The sequence below is a fragment of the Argiope bruennichi genome, chromosome 6 (assembly GCF_947563725.1).
Source record: "Argiope bruennichi chromosome 6, qqArgBrue1.1, whole genome shotgun sequence".
In the NCBI taxonomy this organism is placed as follows: Eukaryota; Metazoa; Arthropoda; class Arachnida; order Araneae; family Araneidae; genus Argiope; species Argiope bruennichi.
This window is the reverse complement of record NC_079156.1, coordinates 50,929,540-50,947,491: the sequence shown is the minus strand read 5'-3', so window position 1 is coordinate 50,947,491 and position 17,952 is coordinate 50,929,540. Positions and strand designations below refer to the sequence as shown.

Genomic DNA, 17,952 nt, shown 5'->3' with positions numbered 1-17,952 from the left:
AACAATGGGAAAAAAAGGTACTGGCATTTTCAAAATTCAGACAATTTTATTTCTTACTTTAATGAACTTTGTAAAATTATTTCATGCTCATTACATTGTTAATTTGGATTCTATATACAGAAAACGGAATTCCAAATTGCTAAATCTATTATCAACAGATTTTTAATCATCTTAATATACCATTCCATTTTGCACTTAAAAATTTAATCGAAATAAGCAATTTTAAACCAAAAACCCCCATTTTTTTTTTTTTTGAAAGATTCTTTTTCAGATTCTGATGTAAAAGAATGATGTGCCATTTTCCTGGAATTGTGTAAAGGAAAGTAGTTAATGTCAGCTATCGGTGATTCACGTCGCTAAAGCAGGAAAACCTTTTTACTGATTGATCCTATGATAGATAACTTTTAAGATGGGAAAACAAAAATCAGTTTCCGTGTTCCTTGAATAAACAAATACATTTGCATTATTTTTCATTCAAAAATTAGATAACAATCGGGATTCAGGAATTCTTGTAGTATCCTGTTAAAATACTCATAAACGCTGGATGTAATGGATGGTCTTGAATAATCTCCATATTTGATATAGAAATATAAAAATCGTTTGCATTAGATTACTGAAAAATGATTGAAATAGAATTGAGTCTTCCGTTTAGGCATTCACACAATTATTGCTTGTATTTTTTAAAAAAATGCTAAAAATATATGAGCATTTTCAGTTTACTTTACCATTTCATTTAGACTTTATTTGAATATTTCATAAGAAATTAATAAAATAGCATTGGATTAAAACATAATTAGTTGCTTAATCACTACAATATTTCTTTGAACAATCTTTCTCATACATATATTTTTCTGTGTATGTCAAGCGATTGCTTTATTTTATTTTTTATGACAGAAAAAAATCCAAACATAGATCATCCATAGTAATTTAAACTCTCAATAATTAAAATACTATGTCTGATATTTGTTTTTAAATAAAATATAAAAAAAATCAGTCTAGCAGACAAATTATAAACACAAAGTGGACTTTTAAACCATTATTTGAAGTTGTATAGATTATAAAAAGAGTTAATATCTTCTCTTGACTTGATAGAATAGACTCTTGCATAGAATAAACTCTTCATTTTGATGGCACAAAAAGTGCATAGTTATCAACAAGTAGTTTGATTAATGTTATTCACATATTTTAAAATTTAATTATTTTATTTATATTTTATAATTTTTTTTAGATAGTGCAGTAAAAACAATTCTTACTAAAGTTTATTTCTTTATCTTCTTACTTTGTTATCGATGAAGCATCATCAAAATCTTCAGACATTTTTTATATTTATTTATTATTTCATTAAAGATAATAATGATATGAGATTAATTATTAGATTTTATCCAAATACTTGTAATATTTCAACATCAAATATTTGTATAAAAAGATATATATATTTACTTGAAAATTCAATGCAACGAATTACATAATTTCCCAACCAGTTTTAAAATAATTATTAAAAAACAAAAAAATTTAAAGGAGAATTGACACTCCATTCAGTTTATTTACTAATCTGATCTATTGACTTACCTTCAATATTTTTCTTCTGTTTCTTGTTTTTTCTCTAGAATCTTCATCAAGTGACCGCCAAGAGGCGTGAACAACTGTCCGAGCTCAAGTCCATCTTCAACAATGTCAGAGATGGTATGGAACCGTCCGCTTCTCCGCTGTAAGTTAATCTTGCATAAATAATCATGGCATTCAATAAAATAAAACAAAAATTAATGCGTTAGCACTTCAACGTTCGGTAAAGAACTCGAGTTATTTAGTAATCCATCGTCCGCGACAGTTGTCAGTAATTTTGCATTTCATAAATTATATACGTAGCAGCTTTCTTTTCTCGTTACTTTCCTAATGTATGCATTATGCGTAGCTTCTATCTTCCTCGCGTGCTTCAATCTGCTTGCATATTTAAGCTCTAGCCTGCTAACTGAAGTATATATCCAGAAAAGCGTCGTTGTGAAGCGCCCTCTATTGGCAGATGCGGGAGGCGTGTAATGGGAGTCGTTCGTTGATGCATTCGGATTTGTTCGGTATAAAAATTCTCATTCAACTAGAATTTTTAGCGTCACTCATTGATATTTCGTTCTGATCTTTATGATTAGCTGCTATCGGAAAGCGTTATGTTAAGCCATTGTTTGTTAATAATTTATTTTATTAAAATTTTGATGGTATATCTGATAATTAAATCTAAATCTTTTAACAGTTCTTTTACAAAGGATTAAATTTTAAAGATGACATTATGATGTAATCATTCATTTAAAAAATTGTTCGTTTATTGAAAGAAAATTGAAAAAAAAAATAATAACTTTGTGGCTTATTGAACTTGAACTTGAAGAACATGGCTTAAGAATAAATCTTCCAATAAAATTATTTTATGAAATTATCAAGTGATCTACTGATTTGTTTCTGATTGTTTAATAAATGATGACAATTTCCTTTTATTATAAAGCAATGGAATCATAAAGAAATACGTGGATATGTACTGAGGTTATTAAAAATGATGCAGTGATTCATAATAATTGTTATATATTTTCATGGATTAAAGTTACATATTAGATATTTGTGTTTCTTTATACGTTTAGAATGTATTGGTACAACAACTAGAAAATAAGCCTGTGTTAAGCATGATTAACAGATTGATAAAAATAATAGTAAGAATAAATATTTTGATATGAGCATGTTTTTAATATTTCAGTAAATAAACACGAAAAGTTAAAAAGTTAAATCCAAAGACAAATAAAAATACTGAAGAAATTTCCTATATTTTAATGTTTATTTACATTAAATTCATTTATATTATAACATTTGCAAAAAAAAAAAAAATGTGAACAATATTTTTCTTATATTATCTATTCGTTATTTAATAGCCTATTTTCATCTATAGAAAAACTAGAAATATTGATTTATATATTTATTGATATATTTTCGGCAATTTCTTTGCAAAATTTTAGTTTATATCAATTTAAAGAGCTATTTTATCAAAATATATCAATTTATAGAGTAATTTTTATTACAATTCGTATAAAAGTTGTCCATAAAAACATTATATAAACTTTAATTTGTTAAATTTTATAAATTATGATCTTCCTTTAAGAAACATAAAAGAAATATAAGCATATGAAAAACGAAAAGTAGACTTACGAAAAAATTCCACTCTTTATCGGGACTATAATCTTAGAAGACCGCTCCCAATAATCTAAAGAAAAATTATGGTTCAAACATTTTTTTAATGACTTACATACTATACACATTCATAGCATCAACAAAAAAATTATTTGCGTAAGAATAAAAAAAAAAGTTTACGTTGAAGTCGCCTTTTTCAAATTGTTGAAACCACGGCTCAGTAAAATTCATGACTACAGTTTTATATTTATAACTTTAAAAATCACAAGTGGAGGACAGTTCTTTGAACGAGTCCTTAATATGGTTTATAGAAGGTAACAGCAGTCGACGTTGTTTTATCGAATTGCATATCTATGCTTCGGCATTATTATGAAATATAAATATATATATTTATTTTTTTAGCTGATTACATATTAGAGATTTTTTAAATTCAGATTGTTCATTTCAGCTGACCTTTTTATTCTTTTCATCAAATTGTATTATGGGGAGCAACATCAAATCTTAAATTTGTGAATTATTAAGACATTTTTTTTAATTGTTCAAGAAAATCCTGCCCAAAAAATTCTCCTCAATGTAAATATATTCTTTTTGCAACAATTTAACTAAAAAAATTAAAGATAATTATTGCATTTTTCTGTTATGGAACTGCGTAATGTTGTATAAAATAATTAAAAGATCATTTATTGTAAGAGAAGAAAACTTTTTTATCCACTTTTTATGTAAAAATACAGTTTTCTGGCAATGCTATTTCGGATTACAAACTGATTTTGAAATTTAAAAAAAGTCTTTAAATAAAAAAAAATAATATCGATACACTTCATGTATAGATTTCTATTTCAAAATTTTAATTGAAATTTAAATCTATATTTTAATATAAGGATAGCATCATTTTCGTAGCATCAATATCTAAGCTGTTTTTAATCCACAAAATTGTGCACCGTATAATATTAAAATTCAAATATCAGCAATTTTGCTGAAAATTTTTTGAGGTAAAAGATGTAGATATTATTTAAAGACTAGCCACCTTTGGAAAATAGTTGCTTCGCCAGGATTATTGGTTACTAAAATTTTCAGATAAATATATCATATAACTTGGTCTTAATAGCTTCTAGCAAACCATTTTTAAGTTTCGAATTTCGATAGATAACATTGATCATAAGTATTTTAGAAGCTTTAAACTGTTCTGTTACTCTAAATTTACTCTACTCCATTTTGCTCTACATTTCCCTCATTGTACATCATTACTCTACATTTACTCTACTCTATTTTTATTTACATTTCCCTCATTTTCAGTCATCTCTCTTAAAATTCATTAAAAATAGATACACTTACTTTTTTTAGCCTCTTGACGATGTAACTTAATTTCTAAACTAAAATGCTATAACATTTAACATTTTTCTTCATATTAATAATGTATTTTAAATGGAAATTTAAATTTTTATAGATTATTCTTCCCTGAATTAAATAAATATATAACATTCTTTCTTGAAAGTGATTTTGTCAATAATAATTTGTGCCAAGGTCAGAAGTTTATTTTCACTATTTTACAAGTTGCCTTATTTTTTGTATTAGCATCATTAGAAACTTGGATTATGAAAAAGGCAAAAAATCACTAACTTTAATAGTAACTTTTATTAGTAACTTTAGAGTTCTTCTAGAATTCGTATGTATTTTTTTATTAATATTATCGTTTGTTCTGGGCGAAATAAACTTACCAAAATCGTTTTATTCTGATGTTTCTAATATTCGTTCAGAATACTTGCTTATCTTTATATTCTTCTAGAAAAATATGTTTAATATTTTTTTTAAAAAAATCGATTAAATATAGAAAAAAAAATTCAATCAATAAAAAATTCGTATAATTGAAAAAAAAAATTAAGATGGTGTAAAAATTATTTTCTTAAAATAATATTTTGGAAAGTTATCGCGGATAAGAGCCAAAGTTTTGCTTAATTTTTAATTAAAATTCTAATACAAGTTTTTAAAATAATATCTCCGAAATTCACTTTTCCATCCTCAAAATATATAAGTGTCTGGTTTGATAATTCTAGATCAAACGTTTTAGCTTGTAGAATATCAATACACACAAACACAAATTCATGTTAATTATGCATTAAGATAAAAATATTTATTCTAAGGTATGTTTAAATAGCTCATTTGAAATTACTAAAAAAAATCCTATTTTATTTGAGAATTCCAGTCATATAATATGAGCATTGTTTGCTGTATCTTGTTTTTACTACACTTTCAAATGAAATCAATTAAAAAGCATTCTTTAAATGTAAAATTTACTTTAATTAATATATTCGAATATATTCATTTCTCTTTTAAATATGGATTTTCAAATTAATCCGAGAAAAAAAATGATAAAAAACTGAAAACTGAACATTCGTTCTATTTTGTTCTTTTAAAAATTTAAATTAATTTTAATTGAATCTTGTTCCCTGAATTTACAAAATATATTTTATTACAGTTAATCATCAATAATCGAAAATAATTTATTAACCTCGTCCTTTTACTGTAATTTTCCTCATAAAAATTTACTGAAATCTCAACTTTAATCAGAAATTCTTTTTAAAATTATTTCTCGCTGAATCGAAAAGGCAATTAGTGCGCATGTCTGAATCATATATAAATATGAGAAAAGTAGCCAATATTGGAGCTGCAGAGCTAAACCTATTATTTTCAATTATAGAAAAAAAAAAAATTCTGAAATAGATAATATTCCTGTATCTTCTACTCTATTCCCCTGTTCGAAACTAGGTTTATTTTTTAATCTCAACTTTTCTACCTAATTTCTGCCTATTGTCCATTATATTTTTATTCGTATGTTATTCACCTATTATTGCGATACAGATAATTGTTTTCTAAATTGGAAAACAAATATATTTTAGAATAGACTTTCAAATTAGCGCTTTTATTTTAAATGCGACAGAGCATTTTAAATAGAAAATTAAAACTTCTAATTTAATACTTTTAAATACAGGGAAAAATAACTACAAAACAAACATTAAATGTTAATTTGGCTTAGTAGTGGATAAAAAGCTACATTTCGAATATCTTTATTTCTAAATTAGCAAGCGATCATAAATTAAGCCTCTTGCAATCTCACAATGGAAACTTGACTTACCATTCCATTGCTCTGGAGCATTGCTTTTATGCGATGAAGAAGGTACAAAATTTTGAAAATTTCATCCTTTCTTTTAATTGTATGTCTGCAAGAAGAAAAAAGGCTTGTTAAGAAAGATTAAAATTTTAATACAATTTCGAATTAACCACCTATTCTCCACTTCAAGGAAATAAGAAAAAAATTTAGGATTTTTTTAAAAGTTAAAATAAAAAAATAAAAAATAAAAATTATTTTTACAGAATTCGTATAATGCTAAATGAAAGTTACTTTTTTAAACTCAGCGGAAATTTAATCATTTGAATTAAAAATTTGTACTCTATGCAATTAAACATAAAGAAATTATTAGCCTTGAAATCTTTTTAAACGTATTAATAGTAGTTTTTTCCCTTCGTCTTCTTTGACAAGAGGATATAAAAATTTTCTCACAAAAAATCGCATTTGTAACTTTTATAAACTTTTGTAGTAAAAGACTTTTTCTTTTCATATTTTTTTCCTTTCTTTTTTTTTTTTTTCTCTCTCTCTTTCCTTTTCTTTTCTTTCGTCTTTTTCTTTTTTGCTAGTTTGAAGGAAAAATAATCCAATTTTTTAAAAATAATTTTTAACCTTATTAATAATGTATTCTCTTAATTCTGAAATATTTTATTGCTCATTTAGAGAAAGCTGAAATGCAAATAATTTCAAAACTTTTTCTATTCTGAAACATTTAGAATTATAACAAATTTTTACATATACGTTTGTAAACTGTGAAGTCTTCCTTAAACAGAGTTTTTAAATGGTCAGATAACGTATATTTACATAAAACTCTTTAATTTCTTTATCATTCACATCACACATAAAAAATGAATTTAAAACAAACCAAAAAATGAAATTAACATAAAATAAAACACTGTAAATTTTATAGCTTTTTTGAAAATAATGTAAAGTTTGAAAAATTATGTGATATATCTATTTTTAAAATTTATTTCACAGATATCTTTGCTTGATTCTATTTATTAATTTTTTTTTCTTTATGCTGCTATGAGATTCAAATAATTATTTTTATGAGCTAATATTTATCTCAAATGAAATGAATACATGGTCACGTGACTTCCGCCAAATGAGCCAAATAAACTGAATTTTGCAATCCACTTCTCGTCTACGTAATTATTATGACGGCATTTTCATTGAATCCATTACAACCATAATTATTTTCTAGTCGATAAATCATGAATTGAATTCATTTTTCTATAAAAGAGAAATGATGAGTTTCTTTATTTCATTTAAAAAAATTGGTAAGTATGACTGGTTAAGACATAGATAGGTTTGAATAGAAATTTTACTCCAAAATTCTTCCGCATCTGATTCGGAAAATAATATAATACTTATCATCATATTATTACATACTTAATTTTATCATTTAGAACTGTGAATCTAGGCAGAATTTTTGTTAAAACGAAATTTGCAAAATTTTATAAAAAAGAAAGGGGGGAAAAAACTGCAAAGTATCATTTAAAACCGGTAGCTTTCAAAAATTTACTTTTTATATGTATTATATTTCTTTAAATCTACCACAATTGAACTGTGTAAAATTTTTTAGTCGTTGATATATTTATGTAATCCAATTCTGTAATTATCCAGAAAACTCAAAACTTAGGCTCATATCAGAATACAGGTGTGCTCTTTTCTAAATTTATCTTATTCTATCCTATACTCACATTATTGTATTTCTGAAAAGCTATTGTCTATTTTTAAAATTTTTACCAGAAAATTTCTCATTTTATAGTGCCTCCGATAGTAAAAAAATTACATTTCGATTTTATTGAAAACACCTATTTGATTCATTGCCAATATATTTAAAGCAATGAAGTATTTTTGGTTTCAAATCTGAAAAGGTGGTTATAAAGTTAATATGGAATTGTAATAAGAATGGGATTTATGATTATTACTTTTTTAAGAATAGCGAAAAAGAATTACAAGTAGAAGATAATAAAACAGCAGCCATCTACTTCTTCTTTTTTTTTTTTTAAGTTCGTATCTTTTGATGAAAATAAATTAGTTCATGGTAATAAATTTTTATAAAAATTAAATTAATAACATCATTACAATGAGTATTATTAATCTATAAAATAGCGCAAGTTAAAATATAAAAGTAGGCTATTTATTACCAGCAATGTTTTTAATAAGTTTTGTCTAAAATCTCTTAGAAAATGCATGTTGCAAGAATAATTTATGAAAATTCCATCACAAAACGTCAATACTAAAATATCTGATAAATTAAGTTGGGTAATTTTTTGTTTTATAATGTCATTCATTTAAAAAATTTTTCTCCTGTCTCTATTTTATTCTGAAAGGTTTATTTGTAAAATAGAAATAGTAATAATAAATGTATCAAATAAATTGTACCAAATGATATATATTCTAATCATGCACACTCAAAATAAAAATGCTTTGTAACTCTAAAGTGATGTACTTTTGATATAATTACCATCTTAAATGTCAGCATTATAATAGCTGAAAAAGTTTTTATTTTTATTTTATTTCCTCTTTTAAAAATAATATATATTTTATCATCAAAAGATGCGCTCTTAATTTTTTTTGTTAATTCAATTTAATATTATTTTTTATGAATTTTATTTTAACTCCCCTTGAATTAAAGAAACTATGGAATTATGTCTCTGAGGAGACGATGACTTAGAAATGAAATTAAGTTTGTGATCTTTACGCCAAAACTGTTTGATTGTGTCAAATTTTTTACCAAATCTGTCGAAATTTGATGCTTTGCCTCCTGAATACACACGTGTATGTGATCGCCAACGCATCAAGTTACTTAAATTAAAATGAATATATGACATCCATGCAAAAATATAAAATCAATCTCAAATTTCTTCCAGATTGTCCAAAATTCAGTCTCAGTCGTTGAGTTCCAATTGTACTTGATTTAATTTAATATACTTTGAAGCTAAACATAAATACATGAAATTCTGTACCAAATATTTTTTATTTTTATTTAATCAGTAAAAATGTGTGCGATATATCGAATATGATATATCGCGTTCTTATATCTTGCTGTTTTAGTTAAAGTTGTTGTTTGTTGTTGTTATTTTTATTATTATCGACATCTGCTAGTTTCATAGATGAAGATTATTGAGAAAATGATGTAGTGATATTTGCATTCACTGCTACTTAGTATCAATAAGCTTATAATTGTCTCTATATTTACCTAACTAAGGTTAAGAGTTAACCTTACTATGAAAACTTATTGCCGTATTCCAGTTCCATTACTCAAAAACTGATATAACTTTCCCAACTTCTACTTTTCTAATTTTCAAACGTCAGTCACGAAAAAAACATCAAAAACCTTCACAAAAATTCATGCCAACGGATGGTATAATAATTTCATCTCGAAATACACCTTTCGTGTGGTCCATCATTCTCTGTTTATCTTTTCCCTGCAGCGCTGAAAAAGAATTTTTCAACAAACAAAGCTGGTGGAAAATTTTCATTTAACGTACCGGCAGGCACCCGTTTGTCTTCGAATATTTATACCCGCACAAACACCGTCGTGTGTGGTGTCTAGTTAATAAAGCGTCTGCAGCAAAACACAGTATTAAATCATAAATGCCCTCATCTATTATTTCAGTTCTCTCGCCAAACTACTTGGCGGTGCTCTTATTAGGTAAATTCGGCACTTTGCCAAGTTTTTCTCTCATTCGTGTTTCTTTGTTATAAAAAGTCGATATTTAAAATGGTTTTTGTTTTGGCGTGTTTACTTTAAACTCGAAAAATAGTTTTTCTTCAAAATCCGATATTTCAAACGCACTTTTTATCCGCACTTTTTTATTTTGGCGAATTTTTTTTATGGCGTTTTTATTTTTTGTGAAAATTTCAAAGTAAAATGTTTTAGAGCAAATATCGGTATTATTTTTGTATAGCACATTTAGCGTCTAATGTTTTAAACTGAAACGCTATTTATTTATGGATTTTTTTATATATATTTATATAAAATAAAACAGCGAAGACTGCTTATCCATTTCTTTATAAAAAATCTTCTATCTTGTCATCTATGAAACGAAATAAAATAAAAATTGAGGCACTGTGGTAGATTTATTAATTTTCAAAACAATAAGAATTTTATTGTAAAAATCAGTCTATTTTTTTCTTTAATAAAAATGAAGGAAAACTCGAGATATGAATAGATCAAAAATAGGGATTTAAAGCCAATTTATCATATTTATAATACATAAGTTTTAAATGTGCGATAAACAAATAATTTTTTTTAATTAACAAATATGTTTTAGAAAGCAAAATATATTTTTTATGTATTTAAATATTGTAAATGAATATTGAGTTTATATTTTTAAAGTCCGCTCATTGATTTATTTGAATAATTTGTTATTGTTTCGAAACACGAGTACCTTTAAATCAGAAAATATAAATTCACACTACCCCCTTTTATCCCCCAAAAAATGTACGTACATTTTGAATGAGCATAATATAAATAATGAATAACATAAACAAAGTTTCAGAATTCAAATTGTTTAAAAAGAAAATATTTTTTTTTTTTTTACTTATTTAAAGTGCTCAAATTATTGATCTGGCACTGTTAATTAAAAACAGATTAACAGAAGTATGTCATTTGGTATTTAGATACATTTTCGTTCAATAAATGCTCTCAATTAATTGATTCTAGCTAATCTTGAGGTGATTTTTCAAGTCCGCTCATTTATTCTTGGTGATCTCCACAAGAGTAAATCTTTCCAGGAGAGATCAGGTGATTGAAAAGGAGTTTATTGCTATGTCTTTGTCCTATTTATTTGTCAATTTTATTCCACATACAGGTTCTCTTGTTGCAATAGCAATACTCCATGCTTCTGGTAATATCATTATTCTATCGCAGTCGTCTTTTGAATCTGTGATATAACGAATTCCACTTGCATATTTAGCTAAACAACAGTTAATTAATTTACACACATTGACAGACAACTCTGCAATTAACACCCAATAAATTCATATGGCCTTTTAATGTCCAACGATGATTGTCAGTTACTGTAATTGAGCGTAGTTGTCCAATTAGGAGCGTTGGAACCAATTAACATTTTATGGATTTCGGATTTAATATCGAATATTGCTTTCGCGTTTGTAAAATTTCCCAACTAAAATTAGTTCAACTGAAATTCACTATACAACAAACTTCATATGATCATTAATACAAGGGAGGAGGGGGTGGAGAGGTGGGAAGCAGAATTATTTTTATTAAAAAAAGTTTTAATTAAGTAAAAATAAAAGATTTGTTAGATTGAATCATAACTACATTTGGTTAGGACGACTGATTGTGTTAGTATTTATTGAAAAGCATTATTTCAATTCTAAAGGTAAAAAATAGAAACAATGTTCTATTAATTGTTTTATTAGAATCATGAAATTAACAAAACATAATAACTTTACATTAATTAATATGAATAGTGAAACATCTACTCACACAGAGTAACCTATTAACACACTCACAATGTTTATGTGCCAAGTTTGGTAATTCCAGGTGAAACACACACACACAGCACGTTGGCCTTAAGAGCTTTTAGAGAAAATTTAACTTTTTCGCAATTTCTAGCATCCATTTGGTTACTATTTTGTCACCAATCTTTATCGACAACATAGTGTAAAATATTGCCATTCAACTTCATAATACTGCCACCAATTGGTCAAAATTTCCAATTGCAACTGTTTTTTCAGATTGTAATTTTGCAATTATTTAATTAGCTATGAAATCGAATGATTAGTGTCGCAATTACGAGATAAACATATATAATCGCATATGTTCTGCCACAGTATGCCCCTTTTTTTCCTTTAAAACCAACGCAACGGATTCTGAAATTAAATAGATGCAACGCCTTTCACGCAAACTTCTTCAACTTCATTTAACACAATTTTGCTTTCTTGGACAATTTTTAACCACATAGATGGTTGTAATCATCAAAAAATAGACAAAAAAGCATGAATTTCTGACCAAAGCGAAACAATTTAGTTTGTAGTTATAATAAATGGTTTTTGATCATAATGAGTTCTTGTAAGATATCGACAGCCGCACTTTCTGTTATAAATTTGTCAAGAATATGGTCAAATGCTATCCTCTTTATAAAAATTCTATCAAAATGTTATTAGCGATGAATATGAGGGAAAATCAAATGGACTGTCAGTATACAAAAAGATCTCTCAACTTTGATTTGTTCAGGAAGCTTAACAAAATAAATCGGTGTTTTCAATAAATAAATAATAAACAAAATGCAAATATTAATTCAATTTGATGAAAATGTCTTATTATTTCTGAACATGTTATTGGCAAAATTTGTGTAGAAAGTTTATCATTTATTTTAAAAGATGCGTTACTATTCGCTACTGAAGAAAAGTAGCTGATTTTCCATCATAATCAGTTCTCCACTGTTACACTTCAGGTAATAGGCCTTTCAAGAAGATTGTTAAAAAATTGTTAGCAACATTAAAATATTATCATCTCTAGAAGAAAATCTTGATATAATTAATTTGTGAAAAGATTTTATCCAGCATTTTCTGGACAAAAAGTTGGGAAAAATGTTTATCGCCGAGAACTTTACATCCGATGAATACCAAAACAAACCAAACGACCCGTAAAAGTTTAATTTTGGGGAAAACCTCGACATCCCTAGCTTTATGAAACGAATATCTTGTAAAAAGGTGTATTTCTATCCTCTATAGAAAAAAAGTTGATTTTCTATCGTAATTAGTTTTCAACTGCCACACTTCATATAATAAACCTGTCAAAAAGATTGTTAACACATAGTTAACCACAGTAAAATATGATCTTCTCTAGACGAAAACCAACCTCAAATCTTAATGTAATTAATTCGCTGAAAAGATTTTATCCAACCTCTCTGGATCAAAAGTTGGATAGAAAGTTTATCATCGAGAACTTTACAACTGGTGAATACCAAAACAAACCAAACGACCCGTTAAAGTTCAACTTTTGAAAAAATCTCGACATCCATATCTTCAAAAAAATGAAAATCTTGTAAGGAGTGCATTGCTATCATCTGCTGATTTATAATGAATGGATGGAATATTATAATTATAGAGCTGGAGAGTTCACACACCACCCGTTTTTCCCACAGATGTATGTCTAAGTGAAACTTATGGAACGCCCATTTCGATGTATGCAGATAAGCTCGACTCATTTATCATTCCAGAGTGCTCTAATTGGTTATTCACTTGACAGTTCGAATGCTTGTTACAGGCTATTTATTTGAAAACTTTGAAACGTTGTTTCTCGTCTCTTCTTGCCAATCGGCTGAAGAAGTAAACGGATGTCTGGGACGAAGATCCTATGCAAATGATTCGGAACGAACGTGATGTGGTGACACAAGATGAAGTAAACATGCTCTAATGAAGCAGTGGTGTCTTTTCGCGAGGTTTGTTTTGCATGGAGGCGCTTGTTTCCATCCTTCTATTTATAGTATTTCCGCAGCTAGTTCTAATTCCACTGTTATCCGAAATGAGAGATATCCATATGTGAAACACGCACGGAGAACAACGGAAATTTAACTGTAGGCAACGGAAATCAAGTTTTTCAAGCGGCCAACATCAAGGGACTAGTGTATAATTTGAATAAATTCAAATAAGTCATGATCTGCGATATAATATGAATATTCCCTTCATTTGTATGGGAGTATTTTTGAACAAGTGCATATATTTATCGCAAGTGGTAAGATTGTCTTTTCGATATGGCTATTTAGATCTCCAGTTCATACAGAATTTGGCAGGATACGTTGGAGACATTCGCACGTTGCTTGCTAATCCATTCAAATCTTAATTTACATAAAACACGCACGGAAGGCATCAGAATTTTACATTACGCGAGGTGGATCAGCCAATCAAGTGTTTGGGCGGCAAACTTCAAGGCGTTTAGGTATAATTAGAATAAATTCAAAGGCCACATGATCTGCATAAGGCTGTACGTCATTAGAGCACTAGTACATGTTCGTGCCGCAACTAATGAAATAATCTTTCTTTCACATAGCTGCTTGTAACTCCAGCTTTAGCAGAATTTTGACAGGATATTATTGAGACATCCACACATTCTATCATGTTCAATAAAATGATTTATATTTCCCAAGAATATGACATTCAGCGTATCACAGAGAGAGATTTTTCATCATGAATTCTTCACCATACTTTTTTGGTTGATGGATAAACTTGTTATTTAAGAAACAACTATGTGACGGCATGTTAAATTTCCACCTAATGCGTCGTTACTGAAATAAAATTGGACTTCTTATTCCATGAATATCGACCCTTGATACATTTATTTTTGTCTGTTTATTAAGCTTATATAAACTGTAAATCGAGTTATATAATATGAGAATCAGTAATGTATTAGAGTTATTTTCATGATGAATTCTTCACCTCATGTATTTGGATGATGAACAAACTCGTTACAAACTCGATACCTACATGTCTGAACATCTGTTCAGAGATACTTGTATGCACAATATATTCTGTTTTCAATGAATGTGCGACTATTGAGATAAAATCAGCTTTCTTATTCTATGGATCTAGGCCGAAAATGGGAGTAGCATGTAAAGTGGATGTCGTTTAATGTGGTCACGGGTAATATCATCCTTCGCTTTATATTATTAAAATCCCGTGGTCTCGAACCAACGCATTCGAATGTACGTAAAAACTTTCGTTTAGTATCTGTTAACAGTTTTGAAACAGATAATAGCATTTTCAACCAGCATTAACAATTGATTTATGAGGAATTTCTTGCTTCACTTGTAAGTAAACATCTGGGAATTATTTTTCTCATGGGTTGAGGTTCAAGTTCTTTTGTCAGAACTAGAGCGGTCTTGACTGATTTAAAGAGACAACTACGTTACTAGATCTTGATAAATATCTGTTGAAAAATTATAAACCAATGCTACCAGAAACTGCAGGAAAACAAACAAAAAAATTTTTTTTTAATGTTATGAAACTGAGATTCTTAACAAGGGAGAAAATTTACTTAAAATGAGTCAACGCAATGCTAAGGTGCGCTTGAAAGTGTCTTAGTAAAATTTTGAAGGAGGAAAATCGATAGTCCCTCACCCCCGCCTAAAAAAACAGTGAGGATGCCGAAGTGGTGACGGGGAACCCTCCAAACAATGTCGAAATGATATTTTGAAACGCGGAGTGTAACATCTTTCAACAAATTTTAAAATGCAAGCATGAGCAATATGTAAGTGAACTATTAATAATTAAGGTATAATTGTATTGTCGATGAGCAACAATGAAAGAATTCTGTTTAATTTTTATTTTTGAAATAAATTATAAACAGTAAATGTTTTTCTTCTTGGTGTGATAAAAAATAGCTTATTTCACCCAAGCTGTTAACTGACTCATAAGAATAACAACTCCAAATGACTGTTATTGTTATCCATCAGTTTATGTTATCAAAAATCATAAGTTTCGAGAAGATTACATCAAGCGGAGTACTATATTTATCTGGAGTTCTCAAAAATGCAGGCAAGTACTATGAATTAGTTTGTCTGCTTATAAAGTTAATATAAACTATCAATAATGTTTTAGGTTATTATTTACATTTCCCAAAAATATGATAACCCGTACATCGCAGTGAGATATTTGTTTCCAATGAATGCTGTGTATTGGAATAAAACAGGCCTTCTTAATCTGTGCATCGTGAGCCTAAAAGGGATAACACTCATTTGGGGATCGCAAAAATATTGACGAATACTTCTATCAGTATCTCCAATTTTAATAAGCAAAAATTATAAAACGGGTTTTCGCAATGCCAATTGATGAGTATGCATTCATTTCGTCTTATAAAAAAATAACTCGAAACTATAAATTTCTTTAAATACAGCAATGATGTTGAAAAATATTACATAGTATATAAATTGTGTGTTGTAGAAATTGGATTAAAATATATACAAAACTACCTTCATTCGAAAATGCCACTTGGTTCGTAAAACTAAACTTGCTATTATTTTTATATGATTTAAAATATTTTATCCATTAGAAATAAAAAAATAATGCTCATAATTCACTATATTATGAATAAATAAAAAATGTAATAGTATTTTAACATGTCATTTTTTATATTATTATTGCGCATAATCTTTTCCCCCTCAAAGTTTAGAAATTGTTAGAAACAAGTATATTAGAAAAATGAATCTATTTAAACTGTATAAGAATTTTTTTTTAAAAAAATTATATAATCATCTCAAAAGAAAATATAACTCTACTTATTTTGATAATAATTGATTTGAGTGTCATATTTAATCAATTTAGGCAATGTTTAATTAATTGATACTTCAACGTAAAACGCAATTGTATTTGCTAGTAAGAATTTAAAAATTAGAAAAAAAAAAACTTTAAACTATTTTAAACAAAACATAAGGCGCTGTTTTGACTGAGCATGGTAAATATAATGTATAAGTAACTTATGAACAGAATCTAAATTTATAGTTAATGTTAAAATAAAACAGATATTCTTTTTGTTTTCATAAAAAGGATCTATGATTTTAGCTGCATTTTTTCCCTATACATGATATTAACATATAGCATTTTTTAATACTTTTATCACAGTTTGTCAGTTCAAGAATTTCAGGAACTTTCATCAGCAGATGCTACATACGATGAAGAATCGTGTTATATGCATCTGTGCAGTGAGTTTATTTTATTCCATGTATTTGAAGAAAAAAAGAAAAGTTTCAATCTTTATTTTACTAAAATCTTCCATTGCACAGAAATATTCACAAGTATTCCTAAAGTTTGTTATATATATTAACATAATCTACAATATAAAAATAATGATTACTACTTATCAAAGGCAAATGAATCGCTTAATCCATTCCTAAATTATCTACAGGAAATGCTTACGTTTTGTATAGTACACTTAACCAGTATCATGAGTTTTGCTTACACGTCGTATTATAGTGAAGAGAATCGAATTTACAGTTCGGATTATTTCCATTGGCTGAGACCAAATTTAGTACAAATGTATAGTTTTAATATCAAAACCAAAGAACAAATATCAATTATCTAGTTGTTTGTTTTTGAGTTAGTGTTTTCACAGTCAGGCATATTTCAAAAACAGACTTATTTTGTTAAACTAGGAATTCTAAAACGTTGAGATTTATTTATCTAGAGACTTGAGTTTAGAGACCATTTATAAGTTTTCTCTTTGTAAAATTCGTATTGGATAGCATTAAAAGCATAAACTCCAAAACAAGTACTTTTTTCCAACAGAAATAATAAATAATGCTACTTATAAAAATATTATTTTATATATTACAATTCTTCCGAGTATATTAATACGCATACTAAACTTAAAGTTTTGAAAATAGATTATATTAAAAATAATCTTTTTTAAAAATTAAAATTTATAAATTTAATATATTTATTGAATAGCAAAATTAATTGCAAAAGTTGGATAACGCATGAAAAGGTAAATGTTGCTTTAAGGTTGTCCCTGTGTTTTAAAATTCCATTCGCCCCTAAAATAAATTTTACAATAGCTACTAGACGCTGATAAAAGAAAACTGTCGTCTACTGCCAAACAAGCTCTGAAAATCAAATAACTTTATCCTATTTGGAATCAGGGACTCAACGCATCGTGTTCTGAAAAGGAAAGGAAGTTAAATTTCCGT

At 27.3% G+C, this 17,952-nt stretch overlaps 1 protein-coding gene across 1 annotated transcript in view; it reads left to right on the top strand.

Moving 5' to 3' along the window:
• Positions 1–17,952, top strand: part of LOC129972551 (UPF0489 protein C5orf22 homolog) — a 714,744-nt gene that overhangs the window by 512,571 nt on the left and 184,221 nt on the right. Inside the window, exon 6 of the mRNA XM_056086730.1 lies at positions 1,608–1,708. Within this exon, the coding sequence (XP_055942705.1) occupies positions 1,608–1,708 (101 nt within the window). The remainder of the gene's footprint in view (positions 1–1,607; positions 1,709–17,952) is intronic.